The sequence below is a fragment of the Triturus cristatus genome, chromosome 6 (genome assembly GCF_964204655.1).
Source record: "Triturus cristatus chromosome 6, aTriCri1.1, whole genome shotgun sequence".
In the NCBI taxonomy this organism is placed as follows: domain Eukaryota; kingdom Metazoa; phylum Chordata; class Amphibia; order Caudata; family Salamandridae; genus Triturus; species Triturus cristatus.
Genome location: NC_140589.1, coordinates 120003753 through 120024947, shown reverse-complemented (window position 1 = coordinate 120024947; position 21195 = coordinate 120003753). Strand labels below are relative to the sequence as shown.

General features: G+C 50.4%; 1 protein-coding gene across 3 annotated transcripts in view; it reads right to left on the bottom strand.

The window, feature by feature from the left end:
- GTPBP2 (GTP binding protein 2) overlaps nucleotides 1-20944 on the bottom strand; it is a 241966-nt gene extending 221022 nt beyond the window's left edge. For 2 of the 3 annotated variants that reach the window (XM_085610339.1, XM_085610340.1), the window contains exon 1: nucleotides 20674-20944. In XM_085610339.1, coding sequence (XP_085466465.1) covers nucleotides 20674-20922 — 249 coding nt within the window. In that variant the 5' untranslated portion in view covers nucleotides 20923-20944. The remainder of the gene's footprint in view (nucleotides 1-20673) is intronic. The other variant, XM_085610341.1, reaches the window with a different exon arrangement.
- Nucleotides 20945-21195: the final 251 nt, after the last annotated feature.

Genomic DNA, 21195 nt, shown 5'->3' with positions numbered 1-21195 from the left:
AAAGCGCGGGTACACCCTGCAGGGTTGGGACAGCGGTGCACACGGTGGGCCCAGAGCACCGGATATCTGAAGGGACAGGTTCATCATTGGGGTGGGACATTACTCACTCCCAGCGGTCTGTTGAAAATACTCTGGAACCCGTGCGTGAGATAAACATACGACAATGGTATACATAGCTATGGGGTGAAGTGCACAAGAGACAGTACTCACTCCCAGGGACATTCGATCTATAATAAAGAAGGCATGACGTACTAGGGCGCGGCGCTTTACAGGCAAGAAGCGCAAACATATGAACGTGCAAGTTATTTATAAACGAGCACGTCCTCCCGAGGGCATCTAGGCACTAGAAGTCTTCTTGAAAGCAGAAAAAGAGGAGGGTGGACGTTCGGTTAAAAGGAGGAGTTCTGGAAGAGCACGTTGTCGTCAGAAGAGCAAAGGTCCAGAGAAAGGCAATCACAACAATAAAACAAAGACGTTCTCTAATAAACACCACGTGGGGCATTAGAGCAGTCTGTGGACTCACGCGAAGATGCGGCTCGTGCACACACACATCCGCATATACATTCTTTGAAAGGTTGCTTCTCTTATATTAGGGACACCAGAGGGGGCCCATCGCATGGTCTTAACAGATCTTCAAAGCAGCTGACGTGGCTGAATCAGTAACTCCCCATGGCCTCCTGCACTAGTCACTACCTGGCCAGCAGTGAGCAAACGAGGCACCATAGGGTCGCGCTCCCAACTGCCCCCCGGCCCCGTGAGCGGTCAAGTTTCTCAGGCGGCTTGAACAGGATGCACCCCAGACTTCATAAACGCGCACCCCCCCCCCCCCTAACCGGATTTGCACAAATTGTGAATTACCCACAATGCATTAAGCAGTAGCTGTGTCTGGCGTATTAAAGTGGTATAAATGACCCATGGTAGACATCTACGGGCTCAGGGGCATTTCAGCACTTCCGAAATGAGTGCCGCTCTCAGCAATTGGGTCTAACGCCTGCCCCTGAGAGAGGCACACCCGAGGCTCTACGGGTCCATTCGAAACACGAGAAATCCATGTACACTGCACACCTAGGGGTCTGGGTGCAGAGCCAGGGAGAGTTTAGGGACCTCCCCCTCCCCCCATGTACACTGCACACCTGGGGGTCTGGGGTGCACAGCCAGGGAGGGCTCAGGGACTCCGCACACTCCTCCCCCCCCCCCATGTACACTGCACACCTGGGGGTCTGGGGTGCACAGCCAGGGAGGGCTCAGGGACTCCGCACACTCCTCCCCCCCCCCCCCCATGTACACTGCACACCTGAGGGTCTGGGGTGCAGAGTCAGGGAGGGCTCAGGGACTCCGCACACTCCCTCCATGTACACTGCACACCCCCGTGGTACGGGGAAGGGGTGCCAGGCCTGGAGCGGGCAGGTTTTAATCAACAGGCCAGCGGTGGGCCCCTTCGACGGGCCTATGGGTGAGGTAATGAGTCAGGTGGTATACACGGCCAGGCTTAAGGTGTTGGGAGCAAAGGGAACATTTTGTGCCACAGTGATGTATTTAGTAATAAATATTCAAATGTATAGTTTATTTCTCCTTTTTACCCCTGGCTCTCTTATGTTGTAGAGGTCACAGGGCCGGCCGAGTACACAGTTCTAAACCATCACTGGAGCAGGTGCATTATCCACCCCTTAACCATCTTCTCACTAAATTTAGGACCAGTGACTTTTCAGACTAATACTTCGACTGTCGGCACACTGACCATGGGAACCATCTCATGAAGACTGGGCTAACGAACTGCACATTATAGTCCGTCAATAAGCAAAAGGCGCAGTAGCCTTCCCTGTGGTAGCCCATTCCGAGTGTGGAGTTGACCTGTGACACACAAGGCTGTTTATTTTTCCGCCGTTTTCTTTTCATTTTATTCTCCTCTCTACTCCGCCCGTTTCTAGCTCAGTCATTTTTATTCCCCTTTTCGATTTTTTCTGCTATTGCTTGTACTTTCACGTGCGTCCCGTCGATTTCTTGCTCTGTCTTGTTGCACCACATTCTTTCGCCTTCCCTTCCTCTTATTTCGCTTCGCCCGGTGCGGTTTACGCGTCATTGATTCACAGCTAAAGCCGCGGCACACCGTGGTGTCGTGGATGGTCGGGTGAGAGGTGCTGCAGGCACGGGGGCTCAGTGCAGGGGCGATGGCTGCACCATATCAACCTCCTGGGGGGCTTTACGCAGGACCCATAGATGCACAGTACCCACTCATCCCCGGGCTCTATGCAGGACCGATGGATGCCCTGTACGGACCCCCGGGGGCTCTATGCGGGACCGATGCCTGCACAGCACCGCACACCCGAGGGATCATTTGCTCCTCCTGCCCGTTTATCGTCCGCAGAGGACAGCCCGAGGTGTCCCGGTGGCAGCCGAGAGCCTCTTATCTGCCTGTAAACCGACCGCACGTCCTTCAACGTCACCATGTCTGGCCAGAGCTCTGCTGACGGGGGAGGGCCCTGGGGAGGAGAGTGTTTGCCAGAGCAGAGGGACTCGCTCCAAGTACAGGCACAGAAATAACTACTGTACATAGAGGCCATCTCCAGAGGCGAACACACACTGAACAAGAGTCCACCTCCTGCGCCTGGGACCCGCACACACAGTGAAACATACCTAGTGTACAGAACACGAGTTTGTTGCAAAGGGACATCTTTTCGGGTGGTCACCCCAGTTTTTCCCGTTTTTTTGGGGGGGGGGCGGAATTCACCTGCTGGTAATTTTGGATTTTAATACCGGGACACATCCAGTGCAGGATTTCAAACCCCCAAAACATGTCAAAATCCTTAAAACCAGATTGGTACATTCAACTTTCCTAGTAGGACATAGTATATGGTGGAAAGTTAAATGTCACTTGTGAACTGCCATCCATAACCGTGGCAGTGAAACCATTGCTTCACCCCCTACCCTCGCTTGACGGACACCCCTTTTCTAAATAGTAAACGAGTCCCACTTAAGTGCCCCTTTCTGCTCACAAGGTAGGATGCATACTATTTAGTAGCAGCACATGTGTGACATTATAAATGCCATGTTCACCCAGAGACTTGGTGCAAAACAACATGATCACTGGACAGTCCATAGCCGTCACACAGGACATTTCAAAGCATACATTACACACCTTATTATACAAGTTTATCACTACCAGCAGCGGGCTCCAGTCAAAACTTATTTTTATATTTAATAGAAGTCCAATCTAATGGAGAGGTCTGATTTTTATTAAGCAAATATAAAAAGTAGCTTTTAGAACGTTACCTTTATCCTGCCTGAAGCTGCTGGAGGCTAATTTGCTTAAACACAATCAAAGTAGCGACAAGGAGTAATACCCTACTCTGCACACACTATCACCTCAGATAGCTTCTCTGTTAATGTGTCAAGGGACCACAGCTTTATTAAGGTTTCCCTGGTTCCTATAGCCCTTTTTAGTCACCTCTTCACCACCCTATATCACCCCCTCACTTGCGTTCCTCATACGGCTTTATAATCAGATCAGAAGATCTACGTCAAAGAGAGCCCAGTGAGGGGCCAGTCAGGCATGGCAGCGCCAATGCGACGAGGAGCACCTAGTGATGAAGTACGACACCCTACCAGGTGTGTGAGGGCACTTCCATCTGATCATTCGTATCCCCCACAATACAACTGGTCTAACCTGTGGTTCCATCTAGTAAGGTCTGTCCTGCCCCTTACTGGAGGAACTGCCCCCCTCTGTGTTTATTATACACTGGCTAATTGGATTAGCCTGTTCAGCTGGTACTGGCCTGAAATAAGTGTGAAAGATGTGTGAAAACTACTCTCAGGGCAGATACAATGGCCTGAGTTTGGCGAGGTGTTTTCTTCCCCTGGCAAAAAGACCACTTGGATTGGCCCCAGGAACTTATCTTACTTCAAAGGGACCTTCCCCGTTACAAGTAAACGATAGGCGACACCTAGAGTGGCCCCAGCATTTGTCCCCTAGTCAAACCCAGTGGGAAGAAAGCTGCCCCGATAACCAGTTTTGGAGTAACCACAGTGGAAGAGACTGCACTTTACCCCAGCCACACCTATGGGCGGGCACAAAGACTCTCCACGGTCACATCTATGGGTGGGCACAAAGGTTCTTCACAAGGGGAGCAGGGTTTCCCAGTCTTGGATTTTGAGCAAGAGGGGCACTGTGGGATTGTTTGCAGGAAGGCAATGAGGAACTGGTGAAAATGTGGGTAAGGTTGCCCTCAGGAACTTTTATTCCATTGGTTAGGGTGTGACCGGGAGTCACCCGATCCACTAGCTGGTGCCAGGCATAAACATGCCACCCTCTTCAGAACACTTACTAGACCTGGGAAGATCAGATGACTAGGCCTGCAGTCTGTGTCCTGAGGGGAGCACTGAAGGACCAGGCCTGCTCCCTCTTGTACCTACGACAAAGAAGGGGACTCCAAGGAGGAGTTGGGTGACCTCCTGCGTGGCTACAGGCACACAAGAAGCTGCAAGAGGCCCTTTTCCTGGAATACCTAGCTGACCAGTGGCAACTGGACCTGGACTGGTCTTTGCTGTTGGCCTCTGCCTTACAGTGAGAGTCTCCAAGTGCCCTTACCTGCTGTCCTGGCACCAAAAAACCCCCCAAAAAGCTGATAAAGAGAGTGGGAGGAAACTACTGTTGAGACCCTTAATGAAGCTCCTAACTTTGGGGGATTTAAATAAAGAGCGTTGGTCTGGTAAACAGAGATAAGCCGATAAGGCGGACCAGTAGCCTTTACCAGTAGCTACTGCACAACCCTGTTGAGCCAGGGAAACAGAGAAACTCAGAATATCAGACAAATGGGCTTGCAAAGGATTAACCGATCTCTCTCCACACCATTTAACAAACTTGACCCACCTACTAAAATAGACTGATTTAGTGGAGTGTGTTCTGTCGCTAAAATAACACCCACCACATCCGGCATGAGAGAGACAGAGCTCAGGCTGCCCCATTTAATCTCCAGGCATGAAGGTGCAGGCTCTGGAGGTGGGGGTGTAGTACCTTCCCCTGCGACAGGAGGTCTGCCTGGAGAGGGAAACCGAGCGAAGGGTGCAATGAGAGGTAAATTAGGTCTGGGTATCACACTCTTCTTGGCCAAACCCGGGGCAATCAATATGACTGGGGCCTAGTCTTGGCGAATCTTCCTCAGAACCCAGGGAATCAAGGGTATGAGGTGAAACATGTAAAGAAGCTGTGAGCCCCAATCTAACAAACAAGTCTCCCAACACTCCCCGCATCAGATACTGGATATTGCAGAACGACGGACACTGTACGTTCTCGTGAGTGGCAAACGGGTCCAACCGAGGAATCCCCACAGCCTGAAAATGTGATGGACCACCTCCTGATGTAGACGCCACTCTTGATCAGCTGAGTACTGTTGACTGAGACGGTCTGCACACACATCCAGCACTCCGGCCAGAGGATACACAATCACGCAAATCTGATGGCCCTGAGCCTCTCTGCAGAGACAATACGACCCCATTCCTCCCTGTTTGTTGATGTCCCACATTGCGGTGGTATTGTCTGTCAGGACGTGAATCAACTGACTGTGAAGGGAGAGAAGAAAGGCCCCGAGAGCCAAACATATTGCCTGCAATTCCAGAAGATAGATGTGAAACACCTTTACTCTGGAGACCAAAGGCCTTTGACTCCATATCCCCCAGATGAGCTCCCCACCCTAAAGTGGAGACATCCGTAATCACTGTGATCACCAAATAAGGAGGTTGAAACGGCTTCCAGAGAGACAGGTTGTCAGAGACACTCCACCACAACAGCTCTGCTGAAGTGTCTCTGGAGATCCTGACCACCTCCTTGAAATCTCCGTTGTGTTGAAACCACTGCCTGTGGCGGCACCACTGGAGGGCCCTCACGTGCCAGCTTGCAGGGTGGACCAACAGTGTACAGGAAGAGAACAGACCGAGCAGACGCAAGACCTTCAGGACTGGAACAACCGCTCCATTCTGAAAAAGTGGAATCTTAGCCTGGACTCCTCTCAAAAGGTGGGAAGGCACGGCTCACAGTAGTGTCCAGTTCTGACTCTATGAACAGGTTGCGCTGAGAGGGCACAAGGTTAGATATGCGTAGGTTTATCGAAAAACCCAAGTCGGACCAAAGACTTGTTGTAACTTGCATATGATGCAGCACTATCTCTGGTGCCGGCTTTGAGCAGCCAGTCGCCCAGTTAGGGAAAAACAGTAATCCCCAATCTTCTGAGATGTGCTGCTACCACTGCCTTCACCTTTGTGAAGACCCACGGTGCTGAAGTAAGAACAGAAGGACCGCAAACTGGTAGTGTTGAGACCCCATGGTTAAACAGATACTTGCAGTACGACTTCCGGATGGGAATGTGAAAATACAGATCCTACAAATCAATCAGCACCATCCAGTCTTCCTGCTGCAATGCCAGACGAACCGGAGCTAGGGTCAACATCTTCAACTTCTCTTGCCAGAGGTAAAAATTCAAGATCCTGAGGTCTAGGATCGGCCTCAATCAACCATCCTTTTTGGGAATCGGGAAGTAGAGGGAGTAGCATTCCAGACCACTTTCCTGCTCTAGAACCACCTCTATCACAGCTTTCTGCAACAAAGACAGAACCTCCTGTTGTAGTAGCAACAGGCACTCCTCTGAGCACCAACCCTGGCGAGGGGGAAAAGGAGGGAGTAACTCAGAAGTGTAGGGCATACCCATTCTCAACGAGATTCAACACCCAGAGATCTGACGTAACAGACCTCCAATTTCGTAGAAAACAGGACATCCGTACTCCCATGGGACCAACATGCTCTAGGATGGCGGAACTAGAGCTGCTTCACTGCCGTACCAATTGAAGAAGGGGCAGAACAGGATGAGACTTGCTGCTGAGCTGTGCCTCGCAGACTACCTCTACCTTTCCCTCTGTAGGACCTGTACAGAGGGTTTGCGTTTTGTTGCTTCTGCGGCTGCTGCCGATTGACTCGAAAGGATGAAGTCCTGTCAAAACAGTGAAACCAGCATTACAGAAAACTCCTGGACTGGGACTGAGACCCAATGATCTTGCTGCGACCATCTTTAAAGCGATGTAGCGCCGAATCCACTTTGGCACCAAATAGACAATAACTGCCAAAAGGCAAGCTCAATAGGGTAGCCTGTGCATCCGGTGAAAACCCAGACCCCCTTAGCCAAGCATGCCTCCTGGTTGCAACAGAGGAACCTATTACCCTGGCAACAGAGTCCGCAGTGTCCAGCCCCGACTGTATGACCTGACAGGCCTCAGCTTGAGTAACACAAAGTACTTCAGGTCCATTTCTCAGAACATCTTCCGAAGCACCTCCCTCGCAGAGTCCATCAGAGAAAGGATATAGCGACCCAATAGGCATGTCCCATTCGCTGATTTTAGATCCATACTAGCCAAAGAAAATACTTTCTTTGCCAATTGCTCCATTAGTTTAGATTATCTGCAGGCGTAAATGGGAGTGATACCAAAGGGGATGATGGATGGAGCGTTTGAGCAAATCAAACACTCACCCCCGTCAACAGATTTGGGTTTAGTCCATCATCATTCTTTAGCTCACTCCACCACCCCAGTTCAGACATAGCCATATGCAAATCAGTCTGACCTGAGCCTCATGGGAACAGTCCAGCCCGAACTGCCAAGCCATGTCTTCCCTGGACCGGAAACAAGCATCATGGGACCGGTTTCGGGTTCATGACCCTCATCAGCCAGGCTATCTTGAATCCAGTGACAAAGTGAGCAAGGGACCCACGACGGATTTAGGCCCAGATCTCTGTACTGGGGTGAATGTATGACATTGGTCTGCATTCTGTCCATCAACTATTTTTGCATTTGTCACCCCGAGTGGGACGGGTATGCCCAGACGTGGGTCCCGTGCTCTCCATGCCACTGGAATCAAGCTATCCTGGCTGAAGAGGGGTGAAACACCGAAACCGGTCCTAGGATGCTTGTTACCAGTCTAGGGAGGACCTGGCTTTGCAGTTCGGGCTGGACTGTTCCCATGAGGCCACAGGGTCAAGACTGATTTGCATATGGCTGGGTTCAAACTGGAATGGCGAGCAAAAAAACGATGGATTTAGGCCCAGATCTCTGTACTGGGGTGAATGTATGACAATGTTCTGCATTCTGTTCATAAACTGTTTTTGTAAATGGGAGTGAGCCTGCAGACTGTTTAGAGGAGTACGATGCCTGGACAACCAGATTCTCAGGAGACGTGTGGGTAGAAAGGAATGCAGGATCTCCCAGAGCCACCTTTTATCTCCTCGCCACAGACCTGGACACCGCAGAAGCAGTCATTGGTTTCTGCCACACCTCCAAGATAGGCTCAGTCCGAGCCTCATTAAAAGGAAGCAGGTGTTCCGAGACAGAAGAAGGGGAATGAAATACCTCCATTAAGATGTCTGTAGTAGGCAATGGCAAATCCAGGAGATCCGCTGCCTGCCTCATTACAGAATGATATGAAGACACCTGCATAGGAAGGCCTTTCAGTGAGGAGAGCTCCCATTCAGGAGATGTGTCCAGGCCACTAGCCTCCTGTATGCCCTCAAACTCTTGCACAGGGTCAACAATCTCACCCTCTTTAGCCTCCTACTGCTGCTCTGGTTATTCCTCCTCTTCCATCAGCCTATGTGCGTCCCTTCTGCAGCTCATCCTTGGGACCGGCGCCGCCAAACGTGGCGCCGGTGACTTTGGGACCCATGCGAGGAGGTATCAGTGCAGGACTGGAGCCAGACGGCGTCGGAGATGATCTGTCCAATGGCTCCCTTCCCTCCAGGGACTGCACCGGCGTTGGGAGAAGCCAACTCCCCGGAGCCACTGGCATAAAAAGCATGAGAGGTGCCGGAGGGAAGTGGGGTGGCAAACCTCTACAGGAGTAAGCAAGTAGCAGGAGTAAGCAAGCAGACCCATGGGGCCAACCGGCGCACCAGCAGGGTTGCCTGCTCTTGCAAACATGCCAAACATCGCATTAAGGAAACACAATGGATCCGTACCTGGAGTTTGAAAGGCTGGATATCCTGGATCCGGTCTCGCGCTTGTTCTGAGACAGCTCGAGGAGGTAATCTAAGTGGCTTCGGAGACCCTGGAGCGTTGGAGTGGCTGGCAGCGGATGCGTCGTTTCTCTGTGTGCTGGTTAAGCTCAGAGCCGGAGACTGGGCTGGAGTCACCCAAGAAGGGGGAAGGAAAGAATTTGTTTTTGCGGTGACGTCGGAGAACTGGTGACCCCGACTTCAGTTTCCCAGAATTTGATGACCGACATTGAGATCCATGGCGCCGCTTCTTTTTAGGTTTCCTCGACGACCTCAAGGTATGCGGAGTCAGGGACTCGGACCTGGAACTCAACCTCCTTCACCCAGTATTTTTTCTCCTTGGTCATAAACAGCTTGGCCTCCCTCTCCGTTGAGGCTTTGGGGTTTACAAGCCTGCATGACAAACACTCCCCGACGTCATGATCTGACGAGAGGCACCATAAACAATCTCCATGGGGGTCAGTAATCGAAATGTGACACCCACAATCCCTGCCTGGCTTAAAACTGAACTTCCTCTGGGTAGCTATGAATGCTGCTACAATTACACAAAGTACTTTCAACAATCATAATCACCCTATTCTACCATTTACAAATACTTTGACCTAGTTCAGCAAGATGCCATGAGATACAGGAAACAAAAACTTGCAACAATCAGGACACACCACATTCCAATGAATGATTCAAACAGAGTAAACACAAATTAAAAACCATTTAGTACCTTACCCATTTAGTACCTTGGCTTATTTTAGAGTCTAACAACTCTTGAAGATGTAAGCCCCTTGTTATTTCAATACAAGGTTCAAGGCGGTTTCAAAGTGCCAGCTTCATTAAAGTCCTGGGTCCAGAGTGACAGCTGGGGATTATTAGTCACAGAAGTGAATGGCATTGCTAGGAGGAGTTCGCTGAAGGCCAACTCTGATTACCACCTTAATAATTTGGGCAACAGGGTCTTACTGCCATTGACCAGGAAAGCGTTAGTAGAAGACCCCAGCTTGTGAATCCAGGGAGTGGGTGAACCAAGTCTTGATCAGAGTCTTGCAGAAACTAAGCATGTGTTTTTACAGATGACCAGCTGTACACCTCCACATCTATCAAAACACTAGATAAAAAAGTCCATTCTCAAAGACGCCATCAAAGAGCATTTAACAGGGAAGTCTCCAAAAAATGTAATTCAATAAGATCTCCAGACTTCAACTAAGAGACATTTTGGAAGTTTACCTCTCAAAATGCAGCAACCAAGGATAAGAATCCATATACGCAACCTTCTCTGCTCCAACACAGAAGGTTTCTGAGCAGCTACCAGCCAGCCATACCATGTCTAGAGCAGGTCTTGGAAAATCACAAGCCTCACCTAACCTCTTCCATACGCCCTTCAGCACAACCAAAAAATCAATCATGCACGCAGGAGAAGTGTAGAGGAACCGGATGTGTAATCGGAGGGCTTTACAGTCTCATTTGGTGAACAAGGTGCTATATTAATTCTGCAATACAATCCTACTATTAACAGGCTGTAGTTTGTTTTACTGCTTAATCCATCACTGTACATTCGGCTCGTGCATTTGTTTTTTAGTATCAAGTTTGTTTTTTCCAGGAATTACCATTGTATGTGCACTCCTTTTTAGGTCGAAGCCTACCTGACAGTGCAGCCGTCTTGTTTGCCAAAGACATCTTGGGGACTTTCAAAAAGTTGAGCTAGGAAAACATTCCACCCGTCGCTTACCATTGGCTTTGTGGTATGCAACTCACATTTTCTCGCTATTTGCTGATTTTATTTGCTTCAGACTGTCCAGCTTTAGTTAGTCCCTCCTGCTGCCCAAACTTTGTTTACTGTAATCTTCCTCAAACTCACTTTTTGTAAACTGGCCTTTAAATCTTGTTCTCATCTTGCCACATTCGCTGTGCATTCAAAGACAGATCAAATGCCAGGCTCTCTCTTTCACGGAACTTGGTCTTTGTCTTTCTCAGACTTCAGAGCGAGAGAATTTTGTGACAATCCTGCTGGGTATCCACGTAAGAACAGAGAATGTAACTTTTTTTTTATAGCACGCACCAACAAAAATAAATGAACTGTGCTTATGCTGCAGAATATTTCAGAATACAAATGAAGCACTTTGTTAAAATTCTGAAGAGTGGTGGAAACATATTTGGATTCAATCATAACATTTAGTGATTGCATTTGCACACATTATCGTTTGCGTTAGGTGAACACTGTTTTGGTGCAACTATAATAGTAATTTCAATTGAAAATTGTAGGAAAGTGGCTCTATATCTACTGTTTCCAAATAGGTACAGTGTGTATAGAGTCCCCAGAGGTTTGGCAGAGGCTAAAGTTAGATATAACCTTACTCTCTAAAGTGGTAGCTTGGTCGAACAGTAAGGCAGTATCAGAGGACAGTGTAAAGCATTTGTTATACACACAGTCAGAAAATGGTCTCACACACTCAAGAACTGAACTCTAGGCCAATAGTTTGTTTATATAAATATATGGTTGTTTTATTTTAGAACCAACAAGAGGTATCAAAATGTACTTTCTCAGAAGGAGATGCTTTAGTTAAATACTTTGCAAAAGACAATTGACTTGGAATGCAATAGTTACAGTTTGTTGCAATAGGCAACACAATTTCAAACACAATAATACAATGAGCTCAATGGGAATTTTAAGTTATATGAAATTGATTACTTTCAGGATTACTTTTCTAACTCCAGGACTGGATCCTAGATTCAGTCCTGGGACAGTTCTTAGAAACAAGTGAGTAAATACTTTTTAGTTACCGTTGTGATTTTTAAGCAATATTTTGCTATTTTAAAAGTTGACAAACTTTCCGATCAAATTACCAATGTGATCCTATAGACGGAAATTCACTTAGCAGGTAAGTGGGGTTATGGTTACTTTTTCTAGGTCAGTGTTGGATCCTGGACCCAGCACTAGTGTACCACCTGTAAGCAGTTGAGAAACTGCGTTGAAGTTATACAGGCGATTTTTAAGGAATATTTATAAGTTTGCAAAATCGACACTCGAAGTATGTTCGCGTTACTTTTGTAATCCAGTGCTGGGCTCCTAGGCTCAGTACTGGGACATCCATCTAAAACAGGTAAGTAATTACGTTTTCACAGTTTGTACGATTTTTAAAGAATACTTGTAGTTTGCAAAAATCGACACTTAAAAGAAATTTCACAGAAAAACAGTCAATGGTTTCCTATGGAAGAAAATTGAGTTAGTGGTAAGTACGGTTGGGAGTACTTTTCAGGGTCAGTGCTGGGCACCAAGATCCAGCACTGGGATTTCTCCTAATAGCAGGTGAGTATTTCCGTTTCTCGGTTGATTTTTGGTGAATATTTTAAAGTTTAGAAACTCCACACTTAGACGAAATTTCAGAAGAAACCAGTCAATGTTACCCTATGGAAGAAAAGTGAGTTATTGGCTTTTTGGGTAAGTACTTGACTGGCAGAGTTAAGGCTCTGGGCACAGACTCAGGGGGGTCTCCCAGGGTCAGGTAAGTACAGTTGTGACACCCTCAGCGGTACGGGGCAACCGGGTGCAGAGTGAGTTAGGCCCAATGTTATCCTATGGGAGGCATGGGGGGCCTTGATTGGTGGCTGCTGACTAGCAGGCCACGCGGCTGTGGGAGATGGGCTCCTGGTCACTTGCTCAGGGCAAATGGGGGAAGTAGGTAGGAGTAGGAGTAGAAGTTGCGCTGCCAGGGCCACTCGGGCGGCTGGGTGCAGGGTACTTTTGAGCCTTCGGGCGCTCAATGGATTGCAATGGGAAAGCTCAAGGATGAACAAAGGCTGCAAGCCCGAGGACGAAGATTCTTCAGGTGTGCCCACCACTTCGAGAGGTAAGTTGGGTAGTTGGAGGATAGGTAGGTACCCAGGAGTCGGGCACAGGGGGCCGCAGGGCGCCAGAGTGCCTTTTGGTGTAGGGAAATCTTACCGTCTGTTGATCGCGGTTGGGGGGGGGGGGGGGTCCCTGGTTCTGAGGCTGCAGGCGTCGTCCGGAGCGTCGAGGTGGGTCCTTGGGTGCCGGATTCGGGGTCACAGTCGCCGGGGGGGGGGGGGGGGGGGGGGGACACATCCTCTGGGCCTTTGTCCACTCCAGCACAGGCCAGGCTTGGCGGGTGCAGAGTGTGCAGGGTCTGCAGTTCCTGGCTGATGCCAGGGGCTAGACATTTGCTTTGAGCAGAGCCACTGCTCGTGGGAGTCCCAGATGCTCAGGGGTTTGTGATGTTGCTGGCTACAGGAGGTGCCGGGAGTTAGCAAGAGCAGGTTCGAGGGTCGACAGGCCGGTAGGGCTGGGGCCAAAGCAGTTGGTGTCTTCCTCTTCTTAGCAGCTGCACGGCAGGTCTTCTTTCTTCTTGATCTTTTTTGCGGTTTCAGAATCTGGAATCTAAGGAAGGAAGATTCAGGGTGCCCCTAAATACTAAATTTAGGGGCGTCACAGGTATGTAAAGGGCAGGGACCACTGGGTCCCTGTCCTGGGGTGGGTACACCCCCTATCCTGCCACTCTCCTGTGGGAGGGGGGCAGTGGCCTACTCCTGATTGGGTTGGACTCCCCATCTTCAAGATGGCGAGGGACCGGAGATGTGCTTCACCTTGCCTCCCCCACCTGAAGGGTGGGGTTGGCAGGGCTGGCACATCCTCTGTCCTTACCTGGAGTTTCCGGCCAGTCTTCCCGCCAGAGTGGGGGTTTTAGAACCGGGAGGGGCCAGTTGCTGAGTACAGCAAGTGGCCTGGAGAAGCTTAGAAAGGCGGCATTCCTTTTGAAGCTTCACCTGCCCATCCTGGGGGAGGACACCTAGCACCTCGCCCAGGATGTGCATTGTTGCAGGCCCAGGAGAGCGGATGGCTCTCTACCCAGGGGTCCAGCGACATGTCTGCGGTGTGGCAGCCTAGGCTGCCCCTCAAACAAGACGTGGATTGTAGGTTAGGTTCAGGGGGCATCTCTAAGATGCCCTCTGTCGTGCATTGTACATTAAATCCCACACTGGCATCAGTGCGGGTTTAATGTGCTGAGAAGTTTGGTACCAAACTTCTCAGTCTTCAGTGTTGCCGTCATGGTGCTGTGGAGTTAGTGTCTGATGAGCTCCCAGCACCATATACTCTTAAATGGCAGCACTGCACTTACAGTGCCTCGGAATGGATCTGGGTACTGTAGGGGCACAGGGCTCATGCTCCTATGCCCACACCACTGGCATAGGGCACCCAGCTAGAGGGGTGGCTGATGTATGCCAGGGCAGTGTATGTTGTGGGCATGGCACACAGGATGTGTGCCATGTCGACTCTGTTTTGCCTTGTACCCAGACACTCAGCCTAGGGTACAGGGCCTCTAAGGGTGGCACACTAAGTGCTGCAGCCCTTCGAGGCCTTCCCTGGTCACAAGGTCCTGGGTACCTAGGGTACCATTTACCAGGGGCTGACATGTGGCCAGGGTTTGCCAATTTGGATTTTAGGGAAGGAACATAGGCCCTGGGCACCTGATTGGTAGGAGTCCAGGGTACACTCAGTCAAAGTACATTCAGCAAAAAGTGGGGCATACCATGCAAGAAAGATGGCACTTTCTCACAAAAATGGGTTGTCTGAAGTCGCAGTGTGCTACCACACCATGCATACTCTAAACTACGCTGCTCCACTCCACTGTATGCCCCTCTGAGACAGGCCATGCCACTCGACTCCATGCCATTCCAATCTATGTCACTCACTCCTATCCCACTTTAATGTAATCTACAACCCCCCCGGACCATGGCCATAGTTCAGCGACGCCATCGCCGACTTGGGTGCACACCCTCGCCTCCACAGACTACATCCTCCTAGGGGAACTGAACTTCCACCTCGAGAATGACGACACAAACGCCACCACCATGATTGACAACCTCGGACTCAGCTCGTCACAACACCCACCCACTCTGCCGGCCACACCACCAAACTCCACTGGACCGACCATCGCTGCATCCACTTCACCTTTTGAAAACCCACCACGCACCACCGCACTCAACAGACCCATCACCGAAGACCAGCTAAACACCACCCGAAGCCCATCTGTAGACCCCACCGACCCCAACCTCAGACAGTGGATCGACGACTGCGCCAAAACCCTCGCCCCACTCAAGAAACCCTCCAACAGACACCAACAAGAAAGCCAGTTGGTTCACCGCTGACCTCCAGGCCTCCAAGAAAACCTGCCGAAAACTAGAGAAGAAATGGCACCGTGAACAGACACCGGACAGCTACGCAGCCCACAAGAACGCCATCCGCAGACACAATCACCTCATCAGCTCCGCCAAAAGGGCCTCCTTCAAAGAACGCCTAGACAACAACGCACAACACCAAAGAGCTCTTCAACATCGTGAAGGAACTCTCCAACCCCAGCTCCAACACCAACGACATCCCACCTTCGCAAGACCTGTGCGACGCCCTCGCCGCCACCTTCCATCGCAAGATCGCAGACATCCACGACAGCTTCAGCACCCTGACCGCCCCAACATTCACAGAGACCTCCGACCTCATGGCCACCATCCTCACCAATCCCCTACTCACCTGGACCAACATAAACGACGACGACACCATCAAAATCATTAACACCATCCACTCCATCTCTCCGTCAGACCCATGCCCACACATCTTCAACAAAGCCAGTGCCACCATTGAATCCCATCTCCGCAAGACCATCAACATCTCTTTTGAGACCGCAACCTTCCCAGAAAGCTGGAAGCACGCCGAGATCAACACCTTACTCAAAAAACCCAAAACTGATCACAAGAAACTTCCGACCCATCTCCCGTTCCCGGCGAAGGTTATCGAGAAGACCGTCAGACAACTGACCCGCTACCTTGAGGAAAACAGCATCCTGGATCCATCCCAGTCCGGGTTCTGCAGCAACCACAGCACCGAAACTGCCCTCATCGCTGCCACCGATGACATCGGGATCCTACTGGACAACGGCGAAACCGCAGCCCTCATCCTCCTGGACCTGTCAGCCACCTTCAACACTGTGCCACCGCACCCTACGCACACGCCTCCACACAAAGCGATCAGAGACAAAGCACTGGACTGGACCACCTTCTTCTCCGGCAGAACCCAGAGCATCCGCCTCCCCCTTTCCGATCCGAAGCCACTGAGATAATCTATGGCGTACCCCAAGGATCATATCTCAGCCCGACATTGTTCAACATCTACATGGCACCACTCGCTCGCGTCGCCCGACGACCTCAACATCATCTACTACGCCGACGACACCCAACTGATCCTCTCCCTCACCAAGGACCCCCTCACCGCCATAACCAACTTTCACGAAGGAATGAAAGCCGTCGCCGAGTGGATGAAGAATAGCTGTCTGAAGCTGAACTCAAACAAGATGGAAGTCCTCATCCTCTGCTCCAACCCTCGGCGTGGGATGACCCCTGGCAGCCGACCGCACTGGGAGCAGCACCAACACCCACCTACCACGCACTCAACCTAGGATTCATCCTCGACTCAACACTCTCCATGACCAAGCAAGTCAATGCCGTCTCGTCCTCCTGCTTCAACACCCTCCGCAAGATCTACAGGTGGATCCCCACCAAAACCAGAAGAATGGTCACCCAGGCCCTCGTCAGCAGCAGGCTAGACTACGGTAATGCCCTCTACGCAGGAGCCTCGGCCAAACTCATGAAACGACTACAACGCATACAGACCACTTTTGCACGTTTGATCCCCGACATCCCACGCCGCAGCCACATCACACCCCACCTGAAAGACCTGCACTAGATTACCGCCAACAAGAGGATCACCTTCAAGCTCCTCACCCACGCACACAAAGCACTCCACAACACCGGACCGGCATACCTTAACAGACGACACCTTCTACACCTGAACCGCCAGCTACGCTCCGCCGGCCTCGCCCTTGCCACCGTCCCCCGCATCAGAAGAGCGACCACCGGTAGCAGATCGTTCTCCCACCTCGCCGCCAAAACCTAGAACACAGTCCCCACAATCCTACGGCAGACCCAGGACCTACTCACCTTCAGGGGGCTACTCAAAACCTGGCTATTCAAGCAGCAGCAGCACCCCGCCAGTGCCTTGAGACCCTCACGGGTGAGTAGTGCGCTTTACAAATGTTATGATTGATTGAATGTACCTCACTCCACTCCTCCCAATCTACCGAACTCGACCACGCCTCAATCTACCCCACCCCATCTACACCACTCGAACACAATCCATCCCAATCCTTTCTACCCCCTCCCACCTACCATTCTACCCAAATTCACCCTCCTCCAACCCAACCCACCCCCTCCCATTACCCCAATCTAATCTATCAAAATCCACCCCACTGCTACCCCACCTCACTCCCCATCTACTCTGACCCAATCCACCAACTACCCCACCCCAACCCCTCCCATACACCCCAATCTGCTCCACTACAATTTACCCCACTCCTCCACACCCCTGCCAATATATCCCGAACCAATACATCCCACCACAATCCCCCCACCCATCTACTCCCCTCCAACCCACTCCAATCCACATCAATCTACTCCACTCAACCTACTCCAATCCACCCCACCCTCCACTGCAATCTAACCCACTCCTACTCTTCCTCAATTTACCCCAATCTATCACACTCCAATCCATTCTGCCCCACTATTTGCAGTCTCTATTCAACCACACCAGCTGTCTCTCACTCTGCTTCATCACTCAACTCGCACATCCTGGCTCTTGGCATTTGAGTAACACTTTGAGCCACAAAGATCTAGCGTGGTCATGAAAAATACAGCATTAACCCTCAGGCAAATATATGTTAAATTACACATGGGATTACGCTAAATAAACAAGAAATTTCCAGACATACACAGTTTTATCATTGTTAATATATATCGGATTAAAATGCATAAATCACACGTTTATAATATGTATACACTGAATAAACAGGGGCCTCGTCCATTAGTCCCTTTACTAGTGGGATAGCACGATGTGCATTTCATTGTTATTACTACCCAGATTGCAACTGCACTAGAGGGTGACCCCCTTTCACAACGGCCACTAAATTCCTTTATAGGGAAAATGGCATCCATGAATTTCAGATGCAGCGATCTCCGGTTTTCATCAATTCAGGTACAACCCTTAAATAATAAACATACGATATATGGGCCTAAGAGAAGAGCTCAATTTGACATTAAAGTCAATGAAAGCAATCCTTCACCCGTACAGGGCCACTTAGGCGCCATCACCCCTCTATCGAGCTTCTGGGCTGTGACCAGAGCTCCGTTTTACCCAGATCCATTGCAGTGTTCTTTGGAACATGGGTAGCTTTGTTGCCCCATCAACTCTCAAAAAGTCCATATGTCCTTCAGGGCTTATAGTGGCTGTCGGGTAAACCCATATACATAACCAAAATAGGATGGGTTTCAAAGCTGAAGCAGGCGAAGCACTTTTTAATCAGTATGTAAAGCTTGACTGGGGGGATGGAGGGGATCAAGTACACTGGAAGAAACTGCTGTGTGGGTAGGTCAATGTGCTCTAATTCGATGAGCCATTTACCACTGCTCCATAAAGAACACTTGTCTACTCCTGACTGGGGAAGGGAAGAGGTAGTAACTGCACTAACCCCACGTTGGTAGCTAAAGATGGCATTATTCAAGAGTTCTTGTATAAACTCGTTTGATTCTTCTAAGTTTGAGAAGACCAAATCTCCCTGATCACAGAACTTCGTACTTAAATAATCACATACTGCAACCACAACAAAATTGTAACCATTCAATCCAAAAACCCTCACGACACCTCGATGTTTCCCTATTGAAAACGGTTTACTTTTATTGCATGAACTTGGATTGTCGCAAAGGAACAATGTCATTAAAATGCTTGCAATAATGTACACATCTTCATCCTCACAATCAGGACTGAATAGTCGGCAAACAAGTAATAAAGCTACTGCCAACTTGTGAGTCAAGGGAGGCCACAGTCAAAGCCGCAGCGAGATCATTAATAAACAAAATGACATTTTCAGTAGAGTTTAAGTTTTTACAAAATGTACTATCATCTTTAGTGAATTTGAGTATTTGATCAGTGTCTACTTACGAAAAGTTGCCATTTTTATTAGTTATGCAACTACTTTTTGTATGTATTATGCTTTAATAAATGAGTATCCGAAAAGAAGAGATCGCTGATGACACTTTCATTTAATGCCTGCGAAAAAGAAGATGAAGACTTCAGCAGGCAACTTAGCTGGGAATGTGTGTCAGTTTGAAAACAATGGGTTTCCAGAAGACTTTAAGACAGGATCTGAGATTAATACTCACACATCCGGGTGCTCACGCAAGTGTCACTTGTGTATCCCTCCTCCAATATGACTGCTGGCCTGGGATAATGTGGGAGCCAATCTAAGGAGTACCCCGTCCTCCAATTTATGTTTCGGTCGCAGGTGCCCCTCTCCCACCAGGATGCTTCAGTCTTTGGTACCCCTCTTCCTTCAGAATGTGAGTCACGGTGTCTCCTTTTCCTACAGGGAGGACTCAGTCGCCCCTCTCGCTCAGAAAGGGGCAGTTTTCTAATGGAAGCCTAAGGTGCCCTTCACTCTCCAGTGTGCCTGTCAGTCTCGGGAGCAGACGTCCTCTAGGATATCAGGCTCAGCTACCGCCCAGCCTCACCCCTTTTCAGGATGAGTGCAGGTTTCAGGTGTCCTCCATAAAGTATGGTCTCTCACATTCCCCTCGCTCTAATATTACTGTAGATTCTACCCCCCCCCCTCTAATTCCCAGGATGTGCCAGTCTCGGTTGCTCCTCTCTCCCAGAGAGGTCAGTATCAAGTACTCCTGTCCCCGTGGATGGACTGTTCTCATGTGCCTCCTTCTCCCATCGTGACTGCAAATACACTCTATAAAATAACGTCACTTCCCCTAAGATGTGTCAGCTTCAGGTGCTCCCCTCGCCAGCTGTTTCAATTGCTGCGTACTTTCCTCCCACAATGACCGCTAGTTTAAGATGAACCTCTCCTCCAGTAAAAGTGACAGTCAGGAGCGGAGTCCCAGGATGTACGACTATATCAGACACCCCTAGAGTGAAAGTCAATTTCAACGGACCCTCTTTCTTCGATCGAATGTTTGTCCTCCCCCTACCATAATGAGGGTCAACCTCAGGTGGTTGCTCCCTCAGTATGCGGTACATCTCTACGCCCAGGATGGAGTACCAGTCTCAAGTGTCCTTCCAATTCCAACAGGAGAAGTAACAGCCAGCCAACGGCCCACACACCCCCTAGGGATGAGTCCTTCAGGTCCCTGCTCCCTCGGGATGAGTGTCAGTCAGGTGCCATCATCACTCAAGGATGAGCATCATCCTCTGGGGCACACAGGCCCTTAGGGGTGAGTTAGTTTCAGGTGTCCCTCTCCCTCGGGATGAGTATAAGTTTCAGGTACCCCCTCGCCTAAGTATGTGTGCTAGTCTCGGGTGCGCGCTCTTCAAGGGCAGTCAGTCTCGGGTGTATCCACCGCACCTGTATCACCATTAACCCCATGGTCCCCTCCACAGTCCAGTGATTCCCGCTCCCCATCCCCATTGTTTATCCTCTTTAACAGAAGCACGTCTGGATACCTGCCCCCACAAACCAGCCCTCCCGCGGACGGAGCTCAGGCAAGAGCACAGCTTCTGCCCCCACACCCCCATTCCTCGCCGCCTCACCTCTGGGGGCAGACTGGTCGCGGTGCTCTGCCGGTTGTTGTTGGTTCTCCGGCCCCGGCCCTTGGGTACCTTCTTACCCTTGGGCTTAAGAACGGCGCTGATCTCCAGGCCCGAGCAGAATAGCTCGGCCATACGGACCTCCATGGCGCGGCTCCGACCCCCGGACTCCCCGCCCCCCACCCGGCAGCAGCGGCTCAGTACCGCAGGCATCGGCCCTCTGACACCCGGCCGGAGCCGGGCCAGCGACATACACAAGGGGGCGGGGCCACAGCGAGCGCGCGCGTCAGAACCTGCTCGCGCGGGGCACGGTGGGAAGTGTGGTCACCTCTGACCGACGGCCGCCGACGGCAACATAGAGGTAGGACTTCCATATCATTCTGCGGCAGAAGAGGCAAGCGAGTGAGGTTTCCCCCAGCCACACAGAGAGAGTAGACAGCGAGGTAGAACTTCACCGAGCAAGTGAAATTAAAGTGAGATCAGAAGAAAAGTTTCTACCATCCATGACTGGGAGGCAGGTCAAGT